At 41.9% G+C, this 24,630-nt stretch overlaps 1 protein-coding gene and 1 long non-coding RNA gene across 2 annotated transcripts in view; one reads left to right on the top strand and one right to left on the bottom strand.

Moving 5' to 3' along the window:
- LOC135314388 (uncharacterized) overlaps window positions 1–24,630 on the top strand; it is a 71,071-nt gene that overhangs the window by 15,354 nt on the left and 31,087 nt on the right. The window contains exons 2-4 of the long non-coding RNA XR_010373888.1: window positions 9,626–9,869; window positions 10,554–10,739; window positions 12,493–12,663. This is a non-coding gene — a long non-coding RNA (uncharacterized LOC135314388). The remainder of the gene's footprint in view (window positions 1–9,625; window positions 9,870–10,553; window positions 10,740–12,492; window positions 12,664–24,630) is intronic.
- The window catches only part of COL4A4 (collagen type IV alpha 4 chain), a 77,333-nt gene continuing 61,005 nt past the window's right edge, over window positions 8,303–24,630 (bottom strand). Inside the window, exons 39-49 of the mRNA XM_064457765.1 lie at window positions 22,104–22,175; window positions 21,184–21,312; window positions 19,264–19,371; window positions 17,631–17,786; window positions 16,873–16,971; window positions 16,596–16,604; window positions 15,604–15,735; window positions 13,377–13,493; window positions 12,456–12,644; window positions 10,408–10,694; window positions 8,303–9,823 (exon numbers count right to left, since the gene is read on the bottom strand). Of these exons, the coding sequence (XP_064313835.1) occupies window positions 9,560–9,823; window positions 10,408–10,694; window positions 12,456–12,644; window positions 13,377–13,493; window positions 15,604–15,735; window positions 16,596–16,604; window positions 16,873–16,971; window positions 17,631–17,786; window positions 19,264–19,371; window positions 21,184–21,312; window positions 22,104–22,175 (1,562 nt within the window). The 3' untranslated portion in view covers window positions 8,303–9,559. The remainder of the gene's footprint in view (window positions 9,824–10,407; window positions 10,695–12,455; window positions 12,645–13,376; window positions 13,494–15,603; window positions 15,736–16,595; window positions 16,605–16,872; window positions 16,972–17,630; window positions 17,787–19,263; window positions 19,372–21,183; window positions 21,313–22,103; window positions 22,176–24,630) is intronic.

Below are 24,630 nucleotides of genomic sequence, written 5' to 3'. Positions count from 1 at the left end.
TGTCCTGTTCCCTGACCCTTTTTCATCCTCTGTTGTGCAGCCCATCACTGTTTTTGTCCTTCTCCACCTGTCTATCCCAATTTTTTTAATTTCTCCACATCTTCCCTTTAGCCCTTTACAATTCCTACCCCCTCACCTCTCTCTGTCTGGCTCCATGCCCCTATTTTTAAATTCCTCTCTCTGCCCTGTATTCTAGCTACACTTTTTCTTCCTTAGATTCTCTTGTTCCAGGTCTCTTTCCCTATGCTTTAATTTCTTTCCTCTCTGTCCCATAGGCCATTTTTGTCTTTATCATGATATGTCTTTGTCATATCATGGCTCCCTGTCACTATTCTTTAATTCCTCTGTCTCTTCCCTTCAGCTCATTGAAGTTTTTTTGGTATTTCTCAGTTTATCTGTCCACCTCACCTTCCCTTTTTTAAATCCTTCCTCTCTGCCCTGTGGCCCATCACAATTCTTTGGTTTTTTCCATCTCTCAGTCTGGTTCCCTGTCACTTCCTCCTCTCTGGCCTGTGGCCCATTGCTATTTCCCCACCCCGTGCCTCTCTCCTGTGGCTCCCTTTCCCTATTTTTCAATCCCCCTTCTTTGCCCTGTAGCCAGTTGCTGTTGTATTGGGTTTATGTGGCAAGGTTCTGTTAGGTGGGACAGGGGCATGCTCTGTGAGAAGACACCAGGTTGGCCCATGTTGGGCACCACCGGTTCCAGCTCCAAGATGGATCTTCTGCTGTGCAAAGCTGAGCCCATCAGCAACACTGGTAGCACCTCTGTGGTGGTCATTTAAGAAGGGGTAAAAAATGCTGCACAGAAGCTGTGTTAGAGAAAATGTGAGTGTGAAACAGCCCCACAGACACTGAGGTCAGTGAAGAAGGAGGGGGAGGAGATGTTCCAGGTGCCGGAGCAGAGCTTCTTCTGCAGCCCGTGGTGAAGACCACGGTGAGGCAGGCTGTCCCCCAGCGGCCCGTGGAGGTTAACAGCGGAGCAGGTATCCCCCTGCAGCCCCTGGAGGACCCCATGCCAGAGCAGGCGGGTGTGCCCGAAGGAAGCTGTGACCCTGTGGGGAGCAGGCTCCTGGCAGGGCCTGTGGCCAGGTGCAGAGGAGCCCACCAGGAGCAGAAGAGTGTGAGGGGGAAGGAGCAGCAGAGACGATGTGTGATGAACGGAGCACAACACCCGCTCCCTGTTTCCCTTGGCAGTAGGGTGTAGAGAAGTCAGGGGTGAAGATGAGCCCCGGGAAAAAGAGCAGGGTAGGGGCAAGGTGTTTTTTCAATTTGTTCTTATTTTTTCCTTATCCTATTCTGATTTTGATTGCCAGTAAAATAAATTTCCCCAAGTTGAGTCTGTTTTTCAGATTTTGAGTTGCTTTTAAAGGCTTGCTACCTTCCTTCTCTCTGTCTCCGACTGAATTTTAATTTCTTGCTGGTGTTTCTTGGACCCTGTCACTTTTCAAATATTCTTCCTACATCTCCCTCTATGCAGGTCCATGTACCTATTTGTTAATTCTTGTGTACAATTCTTGTATCCTGTCACTTTTAAAATTTTTTCCTACATCTCCCTCTATCCAGCTCCCTCTTTCTATTTTTATGCCTTGCCTGTTTCTTTCCCCCATCGCTTTAGATTTTTTCTTCACCCCCTTCCTCTCCCTCCTGCTTCCTGTCTTGCTTATTCCTCCAGCTCTCTGTCCCTGTTTTTCCCTGCAGTATCTCTGCTCTCCTCTCTCCACACAGTTGGCCTGCTCCCCATCCCTCTTGTTTGCAGCATCCCATTTTCTGGCTCCCTGCCACACACCTGTGTCCCTCTGTCTTTTCTCCTGCTTTTTCTTCCCTTTTCTCCCTCCCTCCTGCTGCATTTGGGCACTGAGCCTTGCAGCCAGCAAAATACCAGGATTTCTTACATGCATTAATGAATAAACTCTTCCTGCCTTGTGCTCCTGGCTGTGTGCGCAGAGCTGGAGGCTGCAGACAGGTGCAGGGGAGGGGGCGATGTGCTGTGGGGCTTTGGCAGTGGCCCCTGTTCCTGATGGGCTCCAGCTGGGGCTGGAGCTGGGGCAGCCCCAGGTATGGCTGCGAATGGGGCCAGCCCTGCTGTGGCTGGAGAGGGGCTGCCCGGGCACACCTGCTGGAGGAAGCCGATGCAGTGGAGCTGGCTGAGGAGGGAATCCGGGGGGGGTCCCACAAGCAGCTGCCCCAGCAAGGAACGGCCAGTGCCTGCGGTGAGGAGGGATCGCTCCGAGCCGTCCCTGTCAGAGCGCGCCTCCAGCACGCGGTGCTGGGAGCGGGGTGCCTCCATCGGCTGCGTGGGACGCCGCTGGGAAGCCTCGTGGCGGAGCGTCGAAGGACCTGCTGCTGAGGCGGTGAAGGCCGAAGGGTAGGTGCCAGCCCACCTACCTGTCAGCTCTTGGCTTTAGTAGTGCCTTTGCTTTTTAAATTTTCTTTCTACATCTGTGTTTTGGGTCACTGTCCCTATTTATTATTTTTTCACTTTTTTTCCTAGAGGGTCTCACTTTTCAAATGTTCTGTCTACTTTTTTCCCTTCGATGTCTTTATTTTTAATTATTGTTCTATGTCTACTTTTATCAGAATGTCCCTGCTTTTTAATTGTTTCCTGTCTGTCCTGTACCCTCTTGCTTTTAATTTGTCTTTCCTCATCATCTTTTATCCAGTTTGCCACCTTTACTTTTTAATTGGTTCTAGTCTGTCCTGTACCCAGTCACTTAAAAAACTTACTATATCTCCATCTATTTAGTTTTTTTTCAGTATTTTAAAACTTTTTCCCTATCTGTCTTCTACATGGTCACTTTTAAAATTTCTTTTCTGTCTACTTTATTCCAGGTGTCTAACCCTATTTTTTAAATTATCTCCTGTCTTTCCTGTGTCATGTTGCTTTTAAATTTTTTTCTATACTTTTATCCAGTTCACGGTCTTTATTTTTTATTTCATTCTAGTCTATGCTGTACCCTGTTGCTTTTAAAACTTTGTTTCTATGTCTTTATTTAGTTTGCTGTTCCTGTTATTAACTTTTCCCCCCTCTATTTCCTTCATCTTGTTGCTTTTCAAATTTTTTCCCCCTATGTCTTTTATCTAGTTCCTGTCCCTATTTTTTTAGTTCTTTTTTGTCTGTTGGGTACTCTCTCAGTTTTTAATTTTTTTTTCTATGTCTACTTTTGCCTAGCTTTCTGTCCCTATTTTTAATTTTTTGTCTTCTCTGCCTTGTACTCTCTTGCTTTTAAAATTTTCTTTCCATGTCTACTTTTATCAGGCTGTCTATCCCTGGTTTTCAGTTCTTGTTTGCCACATACCCTGCTGCTTTTTAAATTTTCTTTGGTCTTTTAGTTTAGTTTTTCTTCTCTTCTCTTAGTTCATCCCGAGGCTTTAGAGGGTCTCCTCTGGAGCGTAATTTGTACCCCTCCTGGTTTGTCAGTACATCTTCTCAGGTCATCCCTCTTCCTCAGAGCGAACTTTTTGTCCTCTCCTCCATCTCGCTTGCCTCCAACAGTGTCTCCCTCCCGACATCTGTATGCTACTCAAATCCCCTCCTGAGCACCTTTGTGGCCTCGAGCCTTCTTCCATCTCTCCAGCCACCTCAGCGCCCCTCTATTTCTGTCACAATGCTTCCTACAAGTGTCCTTGTGTTCCGTGGCCATCCTTTAGTTCGCAGCAGGCTTTGTATCTTTCTTATTCAGAGACAACTCTTCCTCAGGCTTTCATTTTGCCACAGAGCACTCTTACCTTCCCTCTGCCATGTCAGATGCCTCCGTTCAGTCCCCTGAGGACATCTGTACTCTGTAGATCCTGTCCCAAGCACCTCGTTGTGTCAGCAATTCTTTGTTTGTCTCTATGTCCGCATTCCCCCTGCCCCTGGGAGCCCTCTCGTTCCTGCCATGATGCCCCTGGAGGCTGTCCTCGTGCCCCGCAGCACCCTTCGAGCTCTGCAGCCCTCTTTGTGTCTCTTATTCAGCCAGAACCCTTCCTTAGGCATTCTCTGTGCCCCAGAGCTCTCTTATTTATTCACTTCGATCTAGGACATCTCCATTCTGTCGCTCATCCCCTGAGGACATCTGTACATTGTTGGGACACCTTGAGTTTTGTGTTGTGTCCCAGAGCCACCTTCTGTCTCTTTCACTCTCGGCACCCTTCTTCTGCCATCATCATGCCTCCTGAGGCCATCCTTCTGCCCCACAGCCCTCTTGGCTCTGTAGCACACTTTGCATCCTTCTTACTCACTGAGAACCTTTCCTGATGCCATCTTTCATCTCCAGAACACTTATGTTATCCTCTATGCTAGGCAGGGCACCTCTGTTCAGTTCCTGGTCCCCTGAGGACATCTTTAATCTGTTCAAATCCCGTCTGGACTTCTTAATCATGTTTTTGAGCCTTATTTAGTCTGTCCCTCTCAGAACCCCTCTGCTAGTGTCACAGTGCCTCCTGAGGTGACGGATGTTCCCCAGAGCACACTTCTAGCTCCGTCAGCCTCCTTTGGACTTTTTTTGTTGCAATCACAACTCTTTAAGATCTCCATTCCCCAATAAGAGCATTCTTATGCCATCTAGAAAGTCCCCTGAGACATTCCTTGTGCTGCACAGCATTTTGGTAGCACTTCCCTTTCACTGTTATGCCTCTGAGGCTTTCATGACCCCTCTGCTCCCAGTCACCATGCCTCCCAAGACCTTTGTGTCCCACAGCCCTGTTTCAGCTCTGTAGTGGACTTTGCTCCTCTCTCATTCCCCCAGAAACCTGTCCTTGGGTTTGATTTTGACTCAGAGTGCTCTTATCCTGTCTGCCATCTAGGGCCTCTCCATTTGGTCCCTGGCCTCCTGAGGACATCTGTACTCTGTTCAAATCCCCTCCAGACTTCCTCCTTTTGTGCCTGAGCCTTCTTTGGTCTCTCTGGCCTATTCAGGACCCCTCTAATGGTGTCATGATGCCTACTGATGCCTTTGAGGTTGCCTGTAGCTTAGTAGCAGACCTCACACCCCTCTTGTTCCTTCTCTCAGAAGACTTTTTGAGTCCGTAACTCTGACCCAGAGCAGTTATTTGCTCTTCTGTTCCCTCTAGCTGTGCTTCTATTCATTCCCTGGCCCTCTAATGACATGTTTACTTGGTTCAGATCCCCTCTGGATTTAATCGTGTCCCAGTCCTTTTTCTGGCTCCCTCGGGACATGTTTTTCCTCCCAGTCACAATGCCTCCCAAAACCTTCCTTGTGCTCCACATCCATCTAGTAGCACTTTAGGTGGGACCATCTTTGAGCCATAGGGCACTCATTTGTTCCTCTACACTAGCTAGGATTCCTGTGTTCAGTCCCCAGCCACCTAAGACTATCTGTACTCTGCTTAGATGATCACCTGAGATCCTCCTTGTTGTCCCCCAGCCTTCTTTTGTCTGTCAGCTCCCCTCAATACCCCACTCATTATAGTCACAATCCCTCCTGAGACCTTCCTCATTCTCCGCAGCACCTTGCGGCACTTAATCTCCATCTCCCTTGTTCCATCAGAGCCTCCTGTCTTCCTTTGCTATGCAGCACTCCTTTATCCTTCTCTCTGCCACCACAGGTGTCTCCATTTGGTTCCTCTCTCGCTTAGTCATCTCTAGTTTGCCTAGATGCCCCCCTGAAGACTCCAAGGCCCTCACTGTGTCTCTAAGCTTTCTTTTCTTTACCCTTCCCCCTCATAATTCCTCTACTCTCTGTAACAATGTCATCTGAGTATTTTCTTGTACTCCACAGCACTCTTGTAGCACTTTAGGTCCCTTTCAGTTTTTTTTTCCCTCTCTATTTCAGAGAACTCTTATTTTCTGCCATTTCAGATGCCTTCATTCAGCCCGGTTCCCTGGCAACATCTGTACTTTGAAATCCCCTTCAGTATTCCTCATTGTTGTCACTGAGGCTTCTCTGGTCTCTCAGGCCTCCTTGGGACTCCTCCACTCCCTTTGCTGAGCTCTCGCGAGACATCCCCTGTGCCCTAGGGCCCTGTTTTAGCTCAGCTGGGCACTTTGCACTCTTCTTTTCCCCTCAGAACCTTTCCTGAGTCCGCATCCGTTATCTTAGTCAGTCTTTCTATCCACTTGTGTTTGGTGCACCTCCATTCAGTCCCTGGTGCCCTGAAGACATCTGTACTCGGTTCAATTCCCATTTGAGCCCATTATATCCCCAAGGTGTTTTTTGGTCTCTGGCCCCTTCAGGACCTCTCCAATACTTGTGATGATGCCTCTTGTTCTGTCAGAACCTTTTCTAAAGCCCTCTTTGTGCTCTACAGCGGTCTGTTTTTTCTGTCTTATAGTATGTTTCTATTTGGTATCTGGTACCTCAGTGATGGTCTACATTGGCTCAGATCTGACCATACCTCCTCTGACATTTGTGGGGCTGAGGTTTTGAGCTTAATCGGTTTCTACCTACATTTGAATCACCTTAGCAGTAACTGTAATTTTTTTGTGTCGGTGAGTGGTTTGACTTAGTCTTGCAGACATAAGTGGAAATGTCAGCAGGCAGAAGCAAGCAGGGGAAATGCTGGCAGCTGGCACAAGCAGGCCAGCCGGGGAAATGCTGGCAGCAGGCTGAAGAAGGCAGCTGAAGAAGGTGTTCCATCTTCTGCTGGGTTAGGCTGGGATAGAGTTAATTTTCTTCACAGTAGCTGGTATGGGGTTTTGTTTTGGATCTGTGCTGGAAACAGGGTTGATAACACAGGGATGTTTTTGTTCCTGCTGAGCAGGGCTTACACAGAGTCAGGGCCTTTCCTGCCTCTCACCCCACCCCACCAGCGAGGGGCTGCGGAGGCACAAGAAGCTGGGAGGGGACACAGCCAGGACAGCTGACCCCAACTGGCCCAAGGTATGTCCCACACCATATGTTGTCATGCCCAGCACATAGAGCTGGGGGAAGAAGAAGGAAGAGGGGGACATTCAGGGTAATGGCATTTGTCTTCCCAAGTAACTGTTATGTGTGATGGAGCCCTGCTTTCCTGGAGATGGCCGAACACCTGCCTGCCGATGGGAGGCAGTGAATGAATTCCTTGTTTTGCTTTGCTTCCATGCATGGCTTCTGCTTTACCTATTAAACTGTCTTTATCTCAACCCAGAAGTTTCCTCACTTTTACTCTTCTGATTCTCTCCCCCACCCCAGCAGGAGCATGGGAGTGAGTGAGCAGCTGTGCGGGGCTTAGTTGCCAGCTGGGGTTAAATCACAGCACCCCTGCCTGCTGGTGTTGTGGAGGTAGACAAAGTCAAATTAGGCAGGTGCTGTAACCCAAAATAATATTTATTCTAATCAAAATCGCTTTGGTACACTGATTAACATTAGTAAACCACAGGTTCAGGATGCCACTGAGAATTAATTCTGCACAGATGACTTAGGAATTCCTAAGCTTTACAACGATGACTCAAGATGCACAATCACTCACATAATAAGGTGGCAGCTCTCAACTTTGGGGAGTTGCCTTGGGTGGTGTCCTGACCAAAAGGGAGAGTTCCTGACTGCAGACTCACTGCTCCAAGGAGGTCCGACTCAGTATGCCCCACGGCGGGACCCTGTTTGTACCCAAGCTGAATCTTGTGGTCATATATGGCCATGTCCGTTCCTAGAGCCTTCGGACCGTATCTACTGGCAACTGTGTACAGCACAACAGCCACAGCGGGCAGTAAGGGCACGAGAAGTAAGGGTGCAAAAAGAATCAGCGGCCGCTTTGTTTCCACAGTCAGAAAGCCCCAGTCTTTATCAGGGCAGGTGCATCTGCCACAGTGTGGGATGCTGTCTGAAGCAGGGGGGGATTAAATTCTTTCATAGAGTCCAACAGCAGGGATTAGTCCCTCCTCAAAGGACTGTGTGGCATGCCAGATCTGAGCATGCAGCTGGCATTGCTGAAGAGTGAACCGAGAGGTGTGCCCTGTCCCAGTGGGCCACTAGGACCAAAAGGGCAATGTTCTCTGAGACAGGTGGGGATTGGGATGTGCCCCAGGAAGGCTCTTGACCCTTTCTCAGGTGAAAGAGCAGGAGAGTTAGTTGAGCATCATGTAAGCAGAGCAGATCAGAGAGGTTTGGCTGGTTTTGTCAGAACAAAGTTGCACAGTCTGATGTATTTACACTTGAATGCACTTAATCCTCTATTTTCTTTTCTTCTGGCTGACACTGGAATGTCTGTTTTTCCTGCTCTTGGAATTTGTGTGTCCAACTTTTAAATTGGCTGATCAGGCTGTTGCACTCGTGATGGCTTCAGAGGGGGTGCTCTTTAAATTAAGACTCTTTGACATGGATCTTGGTTTCCTTGAAAATCCTTTTGCTGGGGGCACCTCTCTTAGTGAGCACAAACTGAAAAGTGCTGGAAAAAACATTTTATTCCATTCTAGTAAAATGTAGCTTATTTAAGTGGTAAAAGGAGCATTTGTGGCACTTCTGCACATGAGGAATTCTCCATTTGCAATCTGTGTTTTCAGTAGTTTCACCATGATTCAAATATGCATTTAATAGTTCTGGTTTTATAGCTGAATGAAGGAGGTATAAATGTGTTTAAACTTTTTCAAAAGGTGATTACTACTTTAGCTTATAAATGTTTTAACAATCAATGCTTTAAAAAAAATGAAAAGCATCTCTAGAGCTATGATTCCATAAAGATTTTAAAGGTGAGGGTTCTTTTTTTTGGTGGTGTATTTACAAAAAAAAGAAGCACAATATGAACAAAATATATTAGCTTCAAGTTTACACAATTGTCCTAACACTTACATTCATCACTCAGATAAGTTCACCCATTTTATCACCATGCTGTTTCTTTTCAGTTAATACTAGAAACTGCTTGGTTTCTTCAGCTGCTTGAGTTGGCGCTTAATAATGTAACTGCTTTTAGAAATTAATTGCGAATATAAATATAGCTTTTTAAAGGTTCATTATCTCAGCTAATTTCATTTTCTTATATAATCTGCTGTTAAATGGATTTGCAGCTTTTTTGTTGCTTATGAAAGCCCAACTAACAGTTCTTTTGTGGTTTGGTTCAGTACTGCAATAGTAAAAGACTTCGATCTTCATTGGTTTTATTATGAAGGGTTTTTTTAACAATTACATTTTCCCCTTCCCTCAGAAACAGCACATGCAAGTTTCTTTAGCTTGGGAAATTCAGCTATAGGGCTTTAAGACACTTGTATGTTTGCAAATCTATATCTATAAGGATAAATATTTATAATATGCCATATAAATGCACATACCCTTCCTGTTGCAAATGCCGTTTCTAACAGGAAATCCATTTTCCTAAACCACAAGTACGGTTTCCTTGGTATTCCCAATTTGATACAACCCTCTAAGCTCACTTTTGTTACCTGTATATTATGGCAATGGACTCTAATGTGACAGTTTCATTTTCTGAATTAAGTTGTTTACACTAGATTTTACCACCTGTAGCTGTGTGTACAGGGGTGGATGAGGCTCAACAGATCTTTCATGTTTCAGTCTTAGATCCATTCAGAGAAAAAGAACAGTGCTGCACACTTTCAAATATATTCAAATATTAAATGCTGTTTAAACCTTTAGCATGTTGTTCATCATTATGGAAGTCTCACTCTAGCTGTTAATTTTTGTTTCGCTTGTTAGCCATGCTTCAGGCACACCTGGCATCTACTGATTTTGTTCCTCTGCTCTCGTCCTTCTTTAAGAGTTCCTGACAGAGGGGCTGATGCAAACTGCAATTCGGGCATCACGGTTGTTAGCCAGAAACTGTATTCATTAGCAAAAAACTGACATGTTCCCCGCTGACCCTGGCATTCAATGAATGGTGCTGATCTGAAGTCTTCTAGGCAACTTCCAGGTGACATAAGGGATTGTCCGCCACCCTGATCACCAGATCCAGTGTGCTGGAAAGAACAATGAAAGAACTTGATAACTGTGCATGAAAAATAGGTAAAGTATGCTAATCTGTCTTCTTCTGACTTTATTTGCTTTTAACTGTACTATTTTTGGTGACCGTAAATTGGAGGAAGCCTCCTTTGCAGGTGAAAATCTTAATTTGCTCTGTAATGAGTTAATCTCAAAAGTCTAGAGCCAGCTCAGTTATTTTTCTGGTTTCTAAACAATGCTGTGATCTAAACTGCTGCAAATGTAACTAGAGGGTGGCATTAAAAAGACCTGGACCTCTAATGCTGAAAAGTGTGTCTTTGTACATGAAAATCCCATTGTTTAGTAAAGATAAGCAAGCAAAATCTCTGTAATTTTACGAAACATGTAATTTAAGGCTGTGACTTTAGTGTATATAGAGCCACAGCTAGGTTCTGCAATTTGGAACTAACCCTTGCTTAATTTCTTTTTGTGAATTATCCTTTTTAATATTTGCTAGACATTGGATAGTTTACTTTTCAGAGCTAAAAATCTTTGAACCTTGAGAACACAAAAGATGTATAAAAGAAACTTACATGATATGATCATGTGCCAAGACTCTTACCATCAAAAAAGAATATCCTATCCAAAGACTCCTCCAGTTCACTGGGCAGGGAGGAATTGACTGATCTTGGCTGTGAACTGCTACTGCTTGGGCTGGGGCCTCACATACAGCACATCTGCTTATATATGGTTGTATTTCTTCTTCAGAGAGTGGCGTCATTGGCAAAGGAGCAGCACTTGACAACCAGTAAGACTTATCATTTCGACTGGCATAGTAACAAACTTGGTTGATGTTACAGTAAGCAAAGGGCATGGTATTAAATACAGGAAGACAAGATCCTGCCAGACCTGAAAATAATAACAAATGCTGAAAGTTATTCTGCTTCTTTCTAGGTAAGTTGAAAATAGTATTCTGGCTAATGTTGCCTCAAAACTGTATATCTTAACAGGAGTTATGTAATTCATAGATCTTAAACCTCCCAGGCTCCTTACCAAAATGGCTAGCTATATTGAAAACAGGAATTTTTTTACCAGTATCTTCCTTTGACCAATAACATCTGTGTCACAATCCAGTATTTAAACTTGATGTAGTTTGTCACCATAGGAAACAGTTACAATAACAAATTTCTTAGCTGTGCCAATGCTGAAAAATAAATTAGGCAAGAGGTAGTGGCTGGTTTAAAAGATTAGCTATTTACAGACTCATAAGGAGCAGCGAGAAACCAAACGCCAATGCTGATAAATAGAAAATTTTTGTGAAGCATGATAAGCATTGCTATCAGTGCATTAAGCTGAAATCTCAGAGACTGTCTATTCCTTCCAGAACGGTTTCACAGACACTCAAAAGTGAAAGAAAAGGATTGAGGGACTTTGCAGAGCCAATCCTGCAAAAGTCTCATCAGGCAGACACCAGTGGGAATTAAGAAGTGACTAATGCATGCTTCAGCTTAGTTCAGAGGTGAAGTTCTTCCAGAACTGAATTTAGAACAGTTTCATGATGCCCTATTTAGTTAACAATAATAATCAACTGCATGTATGTTCTGCCTTGAACTTTGCGTGTGATGTATTATTTCTGTAATTCCCCCAAACTCTAATGCCTTCTTTGAAGATATATGACGTTTCTATACAGAAGCCAGTTTTGTTTATCGCTAATATTGCGTTCCAGTACTAATAAAGGACCCAGAGTATTTGAGTAAGAAAAATGCCAGCAAAAAGAACACAGGAAACAAGCACTTATTTTCTTCGAATCTTATTTTCACTGCTAAGGCACTGTTACCAACCAGCTCTCCTGGAGAATGCCAAACACACACTAGTGTTTCAGAACAACACTGCTGTACTAAAAATATCTCTTTTTATTGCTCTTTGAAACACTACTTTTTTTGTCCAGCTTATTAGGTCCTTGATCTTTTCTCCTAGGAGACTTCTCTGCCTCTTGTATAACAGGCCAACAAGAATTTAGGAAATTTCTTCTGTGCAGATTGCCGCCAATCAGTTTCTCAGGCTGCAAGTCAGGCGGCTTATTTAGAGAGCTAATTTTAGTCTGAATTGTAGTAGACACAGAAGAAATAACCCAAGACACCAAAAGGAGTTGTCTTTGAGAGAAATTTCTCTCTGTCTTTTCCAATAAATATTAGCTTCTGACTCTTAAAAGCACACAATTCTGCTGTACACATGATGCTTAATTTTACTTGTAAAGCTTATTTTTACTATCCAGCTGTAACCACCTAATTTAACCAGCTCTTTTCCCCAAGCTGTCTCTACAGTAAAAAGGAGCAGATCCTCCAGGGAGTTATTTAAGAGCGGCCAAATGAGATTCCTCAAAGACAGCCCAAAATGACTAGCCAGGATGAGTGAAACAAACCACTCATCTCTCCAACTCCTCTCAAAATTACTTAGAGGTAAAAATATTTTTTCATTCCACTGCATAGCAGCAGAAAGCCATTTTAAATGGGTCACCTAATAAGGCAGCATAACCAAGTTCATTAGTTTTGACTCTAGAAAATAAGTAATTGATTATTCTACAGTGTGTTCCATTTGACTTGTCTTTCATTGTATAGATCACACTGTATTAGACTTCAGTGGAGAGCAATTATGTACTGCAATACATACCAAGATCTTGATTATGAGCTTTCTCTTGTCCTTCCAGGTACAGCAGACTATAGCCAGTCCATAATTTTGGCATCCCCTGTGGACAGGGTGGTTCTCTGTCTGACTGGCTGTGAAGGACAAGCAAGAATCCACTTGCAGATCTAACACGGGGGCCTGGTGGTCCTGGGATACCAGTCTGGCCAGGTGGACCTTAGACACAGGAGAAAGGGTAAAAGAAATTTACTTGTAAGAACACATAGCTAATGTGAACTTTTATCTTTTACTATATTTAAGTGTTCGGTAAGGGGTTCCTGACTGAATATAATACAACTTCACAGGTTGTCAAGGGCAATAAAGACACCAGTAGTCTCATGTTATCCTTCTTATGGGAGAAAAATGAACTAGATTGCTTGACAGTTGGATTTTCTATTGTGCCTCTGTCCTGTGCTGTATGGATTAAGAAATGAACTGAGGTGGACAATGACTTCCCAGACTTACTCACTAGGATGACTTGTCTGAACTGAATTTGAATTCCTGCAGTAACAGTCAATGCCCTTTCCCCACATACGTATTAAACAATTAATTTATTAAACAGCAGTCACAGTTAAAAGACAATTTTAATTACTCACAGACAGTTGCACTATTAGCCCTGACTCAGAAATGCATACCTATTGATATATGGTGTTTAAGCATGTGTGGTTAATTGCCTTTCTGGTTAGTAATGGATTCTGAAATAAATTTTCTTCCATGGGTCTTTTTATGTGTTATGAAATAATTCATAAATGTCACTATCAGTGCTTGAACTGAGAGGGGGAAAGAAGTGCCATGGTATCTCAGGCTAGAGGTGGATGTAGCCATGTGTGAATTGGGGGAGTAGAGAGAAAACTTAGTTTATACATCATCTCACACGTCTCTCCCTGCAAAGACATGTGCCATTCTTACCTCGTGGCCCAGCGTATCCTTGCTCTCCTGTATTCCCTTGGTCACCTGGTGGTCCAGGTGCCCCAGGTAAGCCATCTTGACCTGGCAGGCCGCATGACCCTTCTTCACCTTTTCTTCCTAGATAAATACAAAGTATGCACTTTCCCTTCAAATGGCTGCACTTAAACGTTATATGTTGTCCTAACATACACAGCATGCAAAGGGCCAGTCAGCAGAACTGACACCACCAAGAAATGATGCTTCAGGACAGGGAGGTGCAGAACTCGCAAATTCTCTTTACAACTTAGTCACCTTGTGACCATAGTAGTAGCTCAGAGGCATGACTTTAGTAACAGTAACTGCTGATAAGGTTTTATGTCCTCTCTGCAGAACTTGTGTGATTTACGGTTGAAATCAAAGCACTAACAAACATTATCGTGACAAGCCTCTTGCAGACTTGCCATCAGTATCTGTACTGTATAATGAGTTATAACTCGTCCTTTGGCAGGCCTTCATCTTTTAGGATCCAATTCAGCAAATTCTTTAAACATGTACTGAACTTCCTGTGAAGTAATTCATGTATTAGAGTACTTACAGAACAGGGAGGGACTGCAGGATTGGACTACATCCAGTGGGGAAGGGTAAAGATGTTTTTAGGCTCCTGATGGCCTCACCTTTTTTTATTTCTCATATGTACATGTGTGTTTATAGATTAGTATATAATGGGGTGTGGCCATGGCAGTGAAAGATACGTCTCTCATGCAGGACACAGATAGTGCCAATCATGTTCACTGGCTACTTTAAACATAGCCTGAATTTAACAAAGTTACACTTGTCGGGTATTATTGCACTCAGCCTTTTTTTTCCTCTTTTATTAAAAACCAATTTTCAGATGAGTATGTTTATCTAGCACCACAGTTGTTTCTCATTAACAGTGTGTTTCATTCCTTGCAAATTTTGATATTTAACCTGCAGACTGGGTAATTCAAGGTTGTCTCACAACACTCAAAATTTCTCCACGTTACTTTTTACTAGATTAATTAAGAAAATCTAAACCAGTTGAAACAATTTAGCAGCTTTTCAGTATTGGTTGCATATTTTGCCAAAGCTCAAGTACACTGAAGTTTTAGTAATACGTATTGCTTTTGCCAGTAAAACCTCCAGTTTGCCTTCCAAGCCAGGAGAAAATTGGAATTCTGCTACATTAATAAAAGGAAAATCATTACTAAGTGTTTCTTTCATAAAAACAGTGTGAGTGTGTATCATTGTATCATCTGGTTTTACAGAAACTGTTTTAGTAACATATATAATGCAAACACAGATATTTAACCCCAGAAACACCTTTTAGTTGGCAAATCAATTAAGATATGTTCACTGAAAATTGCCTGCGTTCACTTTCATGAGGGAATGACTACTGCAGGGAATCTCCTGTGAGAAAATAACAGATTTTTGTCTCTGGAGACATTGGAAGTCCAGCGCAGTCAGCATAACAAACTTCAGTTTCCCAAGTAGGAAATATCTAAAAGCACGAGGGATTCCACGATATAAACTGAAGACACAACATTTAGACACAACCTAACCTGAAGACAGTACACAGACATGTTACTGCTATATTTCTATGAAGATGGCCACTCTGTTGGAATCATCAGTACCACCATCATCCTTGTTTTCTTTATCAGAAGAATGTCTCAGTCTTTCATTGCTTCTTTTTAAGGTCTCTGTGGTCAGTTTTCTTTTGCAGTAACTTTTTCATGTTCTAACAGATAAAAAGTGCTATTGTAGCTGCCCCTCTGACTTCAGCATCCTTTTAGGACTTTGATTAGCACAGCTTTGTGATTCATTATTGCTAAATTTTAAAGCATGCGTGTCTTTAACATCCTCCAGATATAACCTGTCTAAACCACAGGAGTGGTTTGAGGCATTGCCTTTTCATTTGTTAGTAAAAATGAAAAATACTGTTTGAAGAACTCTCTTCTCAGCAGTGCCTGGTGCTTTTGCCTTCCCTGGCCTAGGAAAAGGGGATGTAGTGCAGGCATGTAGTGTAGGCTCAGGCAGCCTGGCTCAGCTACATTGATCCACCATCCTCAGCATTAACCAGCCCACTACATGTTTCTGGAGACTGTTAGTAAGCGTTTAAGGGGAAGAGATACAGTAAAACACAGAGAAGTAACACTAACCCTCTGACCCTTTTCAGTTCGTTGTCTAAATGGCTAAACCAGACATCCAAGCTTTCAAAACACAAGCTTACCTTGGGGTCCAGGGTGACCTATTGGCCCTGGTAACCCTACAGAGCCATCATCTCCTCTTTGCCCTGCTTCCCCAGGAGGCCCTGGGATTGTAGGGCATGAATCATCTGTTTTTCCTGGTTCACCTGGGTCACCTGGAATGTATAATAGGGAAGTAAATTAGACAGAAGGTTGGTTAATGGCTCCCACGTGAAAAATCAACATAACTGTTAGCTGGTTTTGGTATTCAAGTGTATACTTTAAGTACTTTAAAATCTTGAACTATTGAGTCTCACTGCTTTTATTTTTACTATTAGTCCTTTATCACAGCATTTAACAGCATGGCAAGCATGTGTTAGCAAATGTATGCGAGCTGATACGTTTCAAATACTTGGTGTATAGTTTCTGTCTTAATGTGCCCCAAACTGACTTGGGTTAAAGCCTAAAGTCTACCCAACTTCAGTGCAAACACCTTAGCACATGTGAAGGTTTGCCTGTTCTGTGGATTGAAAACCATCAATAAGCATGCCACAGAAGCTAACCCACAGTATCCATTTAAAATAATTATAATAATAAAATATAAAGAACGGCCAAATTTTGTGCATTGAAAGTTACGGGGAGCTATTGGCTGTTTGCATTTTGGAACAAAATCAGAACTGGATCAATTTAGTCAGATTAAGAGTTCTGTGTTTCTAGTAACCCAGTGTTAGGATTCAAGCTTTTGCTAAGCATCTTGTGTGACAACCAGAAACTAAAATAATAATTTGAAACAAGTGTGTTCTACAAGTCTAATTGACATCATAGCATGAGACTTCTCAACGTAGCATTATCATGATATTGGTCTCCTTGGAAGTGCTAAGCTGTTCATATGAAAAATGTATCAGAACTATGTTGTTATAGCAGTATCTACTATACCTAGCAGCTAAGCCAAGAATACCTTCTAGTAAGACTGGAATGTATCTATACAGAAGGAAGCTCACATGAGAAGAACAATAATCAATAGTCATAAACTTACCTATGAAACCTGAAGGATTTGAAAAATGGAGAGCAGATTGCAGCCATTGTGGTGCAGGTGGAAACAAGTTTCAGGCATGTAAATTAGAGTAAAGAATGGAATGAGAACTGAAATCACTTACATGAGAAACAAATACATAGATCAGGAATTTTTACACAACTTTCTTTTTTTCTGAGATTGTTTAAATTGTCTGTATGCAAGTAAACATTAGTGACATTATATATTAATAGAAAGATTACAGTTATAATTGAGCAAAGAGAAACAGGTTCATAAGTACCCGTGGGACCTTTGAGACCAGGCTTTCCTTGGAAACCTTGGTCTCCTTGTTGTCCTAGAGCACCAGGTGGACCCTGTGGGCCATGGATTCCCATAGGACCTGAAAAAAACCCCAGTTTTGCAGTTACATGTGGTTGCATTCTGAGAAGGTGAACACATAAATAAGATTAAGTCCGGCTGCTTGAGTTAAAAAAAAATGCTTGGGACAGCTCAACTCTGTTGCCCCCAGAAATAAATGCACATTTTCCTCTTCTCTCCCTGGTCTTGAGCCCAATTAAAATTTATGACTTTTCTTCTTGTAGAGATTGGAAGGGATTGGTGTAGACGGGACTTCTCTACAGTGTATGGAAGAAGCAGATTATCTAGATCCCTGTTTTGAAAGCCCAAAGCTATTGATATGGAGCAGATTTGAGACTCTATATTAGTTCAAACACATCTGCATCTTCCATAGTTCCTCAAGACCCTTGCAGAGAGGTCAAGGTTTGCTTTATCTGTCAGACTCAAAAGCTTTACTGCCTCATTCTCAGGTTGGTAGGGGAGTCTTCCAACAAGTTGTTGGAAGCAGTATATATGAATCTGGCTCTACTCTGACCTACCCCAGCCTTGTCTTATCTGTAGGTAACAGGGCAGAGCTATGAAACATCCAGCCTACCCCTTCTATCTGGCTCAGTCTCCAATGGCAATCCCCTGTGCACAAGGTTCAGTTGCATAGGGCTGGGCATAAGTGCACACGCTAGTTAAAAACATCTTGGATCATACCCTTTGGGCCTCCTCTTCCTTGGTTTCCTGGAAGACCTCTGGCTCCTTGTTGCCCTCGCTGCCCAGGATTACCTGGTGCCCCTCGAACACCAATATCACCTGGATCTCCTCGCACAAAGATAGTCTCTCCAGGTGGACCAGGAATCCCAGGCTGACCTATGGTAAAAAAAACTATTCTTAATATGTGTGTGAAGCATAAATGTCTAAAAATAGCCATGTTCCATTGGGTTTTTTGCTTTTGGTTTTTTTTTCCCCTGGGATGTAGGACAGCCCTTTTGTGTTTTTTGAGGTATTGGCATTAGCCTTTGTCCAATGCATTGTAAGGAAGAAAATAATAAGAATAGCTTACAAAACTATGTAGATTCTGTGCAAGCAAAAGGAGGCAAATTAATGTTACATGCATTGAGATACTGTGTCGTGGTTTAACCGCAGCCAGCAACTAAGCACCACACAGCTGCTCGCTCACTGCCCCCACCCCAGTGGGATGGGGGATAGAATCAGAAGGGCAAGAGTAAGAAAATTTGTGAGTTGAGATAAGAACAGTTAATAATTAAAATAATAATAACAATAATATTGTAATGAAAAGGAAAACAGTGACAGAGGGAGAAGTGAAACCCAGGGAAAAAAAACCAAAACAAGTGATGCAACCGCTCACCACCTGCCAACCGATGCCACCAGTGACCGAGCTGTGATCACTCCCCTCCCCGGCCAGGTCCCCCCACAGTTAATATACTGAGCATGACATCATATGATATGGAATATCCCTTTGGCCAGTTTGGATCAGCTGTCTTGGCTGTGCCCCCTCCCCTCCTGGCTTCTTGTGCACCCGGTAGGACACAGGAAGCTGGAACAGTCCTTGACTGGTGTAAACACCACTTAGCAACAACTAAAACATCAGTCTGTTATCAACATTATTCTCATACTAAATCCAAAACACAGTGCTGTACCAGCTACTAGAAAGAAATTTAACTCTATCCCAGCCAAAAACAGGACACTGGTTCTCTATATTTATTATAGTGTTGCTTACCCTTCCAATCTCCATCCCCTATTTCCCACTAGGAAGTAAGTCTTGGTACTGGGTAAGGAAGGATTCAGATAATACTTATGTAAGGGGTCAGAACAGCTTGAAAGAGCTCCATTTGATGACCAGAAGCTATAGGAATTGACTGGACCCCTTGGCAACCCCTCCTTGCAACAGAAGTGAGGTCCAGATAAATGCTTACAAGAGAGTTGTCAGCTTTAGCTTTCCCAGGGCTGGATTTAGATTGGAAAGTTTTTTGTGGGTTTATCAACAATGGCAGGTTTCCGGACAATGTGTTTTATCCTTCTTGCTAGGAAGATAGGCCAGTAATCTTACTTCTATTTGCTTCTGTGGAAATTGAAGTATGTTGTAGCTGCAGGACTTGTACAGAACTACCATATGGGCCAGAAAACTGAATCTGGAGATCTGTATTTTATCCTTGCTCTGGTGAGCTGTTCAGTGTTCACTTCCCCATGTATTCACTGAGGTATTGATTGGTTTCTTTGTTCCCTATGCACTTTTATAAGTTGTTCCATAGACAGTAACCCAGTGACTCCTAGTAGCCTCAGAGGATTTTTACATGATCAAATTTGGTATTTTTGGTTCTAATACCTCTGATGCCATCTAAACCAGGTGGTCCTTGGTCACCTGGAGGACCAGGAGAAGCACTATCAGGAGTTCTTCCCATAGGTCCAGTGGGTCCAACAGGTCCTCTTCTACCTAAGGGATCACATTTTACGAAAAAAAAGAAAGGAAAAAAAATATTATGTTTTCTAGATTACAGAAATAAACTACATATCTGAGAAAGTTTAATCATGGAGGTAGTGTATGCTCTCACTTGTATACTGAACATACCAGTGATTAGGCTAATGAAAACCTTTTGTAGAAGTGAAAATATTTGTTATTCTTTAAAAATTTTTAATTCTTTCCATATAATCTATGTAAACTATTGGCACACACTGGCATATTGCCATAAATAGCCGCTTTCTCCTGAATTCTAACAATGCGAGAAATCTTAAGAGTGTAAGACGAGTGGGGATTATGAAGTCATTCTGCCTGGGACAGGATAAGGATTCACAGATTGTTCCTAGCAAAAGTGAGCTCAGCTGGTTCCTAAAAACCTCAGTGAACAAGAGGAAATTACTAGCCTTAAATGTATTTTTTTCCTAATTTGTAATCTGGATTTTTTTGCAAAATAAGACATCAGTGACGTTACATGTGACAGTTAGGAAGAGTACAGGTTACCATCCTCTGCGTAACACTTGTGAATATTCGCAGCTTATTAGCACGTGTTGCACTCTGTTCCTTTTGCTTTCTACAAAAAAAACAAATCTATTTTTTTCAGTCTTGTTTCGACCCCATCCTTCCGTTTACTCGCTAGTGAGTTCTCCCTAATTTGTCAAAGCTGCACACAGTATACCATGGGAGGCCTTGCTCATCCTGTGTCAAGCAGTGTTAATACATCTTAGAATGAAACTTTTTCTTTTTGCTCAACAGCACCATTCTGTTGACTCCCCCAGTTCATGAACTATAACTGAATTGAAAAAAATTACTGTCTTCATCTTAGAATAATTTACCTCACCAGAATTCACCTCGTTATTTTTTTTTCTGTGTTACGTGAAACTGGGGCAAAGTATGGTAGATGAAGCTAATGTGACTTCTAATCACAGACTTGCTGAGGCTTGAATGGGCCTCTGGAGACGTTGTAGTCCAACCCTCTCCTCAGAGCAGCATCAGCTAAAACAGGTTGCCTAGGACTCTGTCCAGGTGGGTTTTGAGTTATCTCCAAGCACTGACACTTCATAACTCCTCTGGGCAACCTGTTCCCATATTCAGTTACCCTCACAGGAAAAACAACACTTACATTTAAGTAGAATTTCCTGTATGTCAGTTTGTGCCCATTGCCTCTTGTCCTGTCACTGGATACCACTAGGAAGAATCTGTCTCCATGTCCTTTCCATCAGGTACTCACACACATTGATAAAATCCTCCCTGAGCCTTCTCTTCTGGAGGCTAAGCAATTCCCACTCCCTCAGCCTCTCATTACAGATGTTCCAATCTTTTAACCTTCTTAGTGGCCCTTCCTCAAACACTTGTTTTTTCCTATTTCTATGCAATTCCTGTATCACCAAGGCTCTTAAATAATCATAGCAATCTTGTGATACAGTTCCACCTCGCATTTACATCAGAATAGTTGATACATTTACTGTATTTCTGTGACTACCAGATATCCTGCACTCTTTTTCTTCAGGAACTTCTTCTCAAGAGGCAACTCTACCTAGCAGTTCCCTGAGTCTGTCCAAGTCTCTCATTTTCTTATTCTCATTCTTTCACCTCCCATAACATAATAAAAAAGAAATACTGGGGTCTCTGTATCTACCCAGGAAACATCAGCATGTTATTGCAACAGAAATGTTTTTACAGAGGGAATCTTCTGAGTATGTATTAATGTTCATACTAACCAGGGGAAGAGCTTTTATGAGCTTCATTTCAACTCTATAGGGCACCACTAAGGAGAAAACCCTTTCTTACCTGGGAATCCTGGGAATCCCCTTTCTCCAGGGGGGCCTGGAATAGAAACACCAGGCCATCCAGGTTCACCTCTGTCCCCTTTTGGTCCAAGTTCTCCTGAGTATCCTGGGGGCCCTGATTCACTATGACCTTTACAGGAAAACAATTACGTGCATAAAGCTTACAGTGAGTACAAATACAGATGCGCAGAATAGAAATACCAGCTGCAGATGTTCCTCCTTGCAAGGGTTGTCAAGTGCTGTTTTTCTGGTTCTCTCTTGGAAGCTGGACAGAGTTTTGTTGAATCTGGCCCTAATTAATCTCTTTCAAGAATGTAATCTCTTTGCTTTAATATTCTCCTTCAGGGGTTATTTTATATGGTGTTATTATTGAATGTAACTTGAAAAGTAAACTGATTGCATGGTCCTAAATGTAATTTTCTGTCAGCATAGATCTGTAATCTTTAGATATATGGTAAGCACTGTTTTTTAATATTGCTTCAAAAGCACCTTTTGAAAGTTGCAAATAGATAAGCGTGAGTGAAATCCAGGTTCCTCTTAAGTTTGTGGCACATATCCCATGGACTTTAATGGGGCTGGGATTTCACAAGTCTCCTTTTAATTTGTTACTTTTATCTTTTACATATGAAAAACCTGGAGACTTGGCTCTGCTTTGAAACATCTGCACTGAACATCTTCGTTTTATAAACAGCCCTGAAAGGTCCCAACAAAACTATATGAGTAATGGAAGTTTTAAAGTTTTCCCCACAAATAACTGCAGATGTGTCATTAGGCATACTTTAGATTCTGTTTGAAAGTTTAGTCTGAGCCTTAATGATATCTTCTGGCAAGGCAAATATCAAAATAACATGCATCATTCCTTGCACATACAGTGATTTAAAAGAAGATTTTCTGTTCCACATCACTATTTCCTTTCTTTACCTGGAGCTCCTGCAGAACCTTTTTGACCTTTTAGTCCGTCCAAGCCATCCAGTCCTGGCAGTCCAGGAAGACCTGAGAGATATTACAGGCATGACTGGGTGTCACAATAATCCTTTAAAGTCACAATTAAAAGTGAGCCCATTTTTTTTTTCTGACAACACATTCTGACTCAGGACAGGGTATTTGCTATGCTTGGTTCTGTTGGCAACTGAAGACAATATCACATTGCACCTGAGGGCAGTCTTTTTGGAAAGGAAAATGTGAAAATCTGAAAATAGCAATTATAACACAGTTTCACATCAAAGCAATCAGAAAACATACCTTCTAATCCTTTGGGTATTTCTATACTGCAGCTAGCAGCAGGAAGCTCAGTATGGGCTAATTTACTCTATAGCGAACCTTCTGTCTGTGGCTAGACTACTACTGCTACATGTGATTAACTAGTCCAAAGTTAGCTGTGTTATCACTACATGACCAGGTGACTGGGATGCAGACACCACCTAAAATAACTTTAGAGCTGGAACTTCTTTACGGCTTCTGTTCCAAATGTAAGTGCAATTTAATCTAGCTGCGCTAGAAAGGAGCTAAATTCTCACCTGGCTTTTTTTTCCCTGGTCCTGCAGATTTCACATGCAAAACTATACTTTTTGTATCCCACTATTACAAAAATTCTTTAAACTGAACTGCACAAGGTCTTTGAAGACAGCAAATCTGTAATTGACATCTATGCTGACATGTGATATTATAGAGCAGCTTTGTCCCTAGTGATGTTCACAAGATGACCAGATCACAGGCTGAGTGTTCATGGTGGTCAGATATAACTTCTGCTTTATAATCTGTGCTTTTTTGAAAATTGCTAAAGCACAATAAGTAAAAACATAGAAGGCATTTTTTAATCCATTTTTAAAGTTGAACTAATCTGAGATTGTGTTTGTTGTTTGTAGCGAAGGGTAAAAATACCTCCATGTCATTAGCACTTTATAGTTTCCTAAGTTGTGTAGATGAAGTATCAAATGTGAAGACCTACACTTTTACTAAATGCCACTGGCAGCCTGCCACATGGTGATAGGAACAGATTTGGCAAAACTGGTGGGTCATTTGGTTACAGGTTTCAAAGGGGTTTCAGACAAAGGAATAGACTTGGGATACTTCTTGCTCCAGAGGATAACACTGTTTCTGTATTTTACATACAATTCAGCTTCTACTCGCACAAGTAATTCTGCTGATGTTCCTGACGGTACTTGCTTCATCAGGGATTACTCAGACACGTGAAGCTTGCCAGACTAAGACCTTAACTAGTAAAACTATCTCTGTAATAAAGAAAATGTGATTATGCTTTGGTAGATGACATTTGACTAATTATTTTTTTAATTGAAAAGTTCTTCAGGCAGAAGACATCCCATGTAAGTGAGAACCAGTTAGACTAGGCCGCGTACTTAACTATGACAGCCAATGAACCATTTCACTTCTAATGCTAGCAACAATATTTATTGAAAATATCGTTAAGATCTATATTCTCCAGTTGAATTGGAATACAAATTCCATTCAGTTTTCATTACTGGGTATAATTTCAAAGGTGTTAATCTTTTCAACTATGCTGGCAATATACAGAATCCTAAGGCTTAGCAGGCAACTTGGTTTCTAATGAATTGCTGTTTGGAAGTGAACTCTGCAGCACATATATTAATTTTTTATGTTTCCTGTGCAGGACTTGGGATAACTTCTGCACAATACAGAAAAGAAGTGTCTTACTAGAAGGAAAGAGTCCATCTGCTACTAAGAAGTTTTCAGCAGAAGAATGCTCTTTTGTATTTTTGACACCTTTCAATTTAGACATGCCTGTCACTGCAAATATTGTTTACAACAATGAAATGTTCTCTTGCAGATTATGCACCAGCAAGGAAACTGTCACGACAGTTTAAATCAGCACCACTTATTTACTGCAAGAAATCATAAATGCTTTCCATTTTTAATTTAAAATTTCAATAGTTTATAAGAAACCTTCTCAATTTTTCCTTAGGCTGAATCTGAAAAAGTGAATCCGTTGTCCTCTCTAACCATTTATCATAGCCCCAGGTGTTACTTTACTGTTATTTCTGTATATGGGTCACTAATACTATTCTTTCATAACCAGTCCAGGAACTGGTTATGAAGCACACTATAACAGGGAGAGGATACAAAGTACATAGTTGATTCCCTTTCTTTATGAAATATTAATGTAACTTACAATTTCATTATATCATTCTGAGTATAGTAAAAGTTAGTAATGTTCTCCAACAAAAACAACTGTAGATATGAACTGCTGTTCAATCTAAACATAACAGTCACTGTGAGAAGTGTAAATTAGGATTTGGAGGAATTTCTATGTTAAATCCACCAAAAATCAGTTTTTGGAGAAAACAAAACTAACCACAAAACCAACAACAAACCAACCCAAGTTATCTCATCACAATCTGTTAAAACAGATTTTTAAGAAAACCATCCATAGCAGTCTGCTGGTTTTGTAGAGTAACAGTGGCACTCCATG

Source organism: Phalacrocorax carbo, chromosome 7 (genome assembly GCF_963921805.1).
Source record: "Phalacrocorax carbo chromosome 7, bPhaCar2.1, whole genome shotgun sequence".
Taxonomy (NCBI): Eukaryota; Metazoa; Chordata; class Aves; order Suliformes; family Phalacrocoracidae; genus Phalacrocorax; species Phalacrocorax carbo.
The sequence above is the reverse complement of the archived record's forward strand: the minus strand, read 5'-3'. Positions and strand labels throughout refer to the sequence as shown.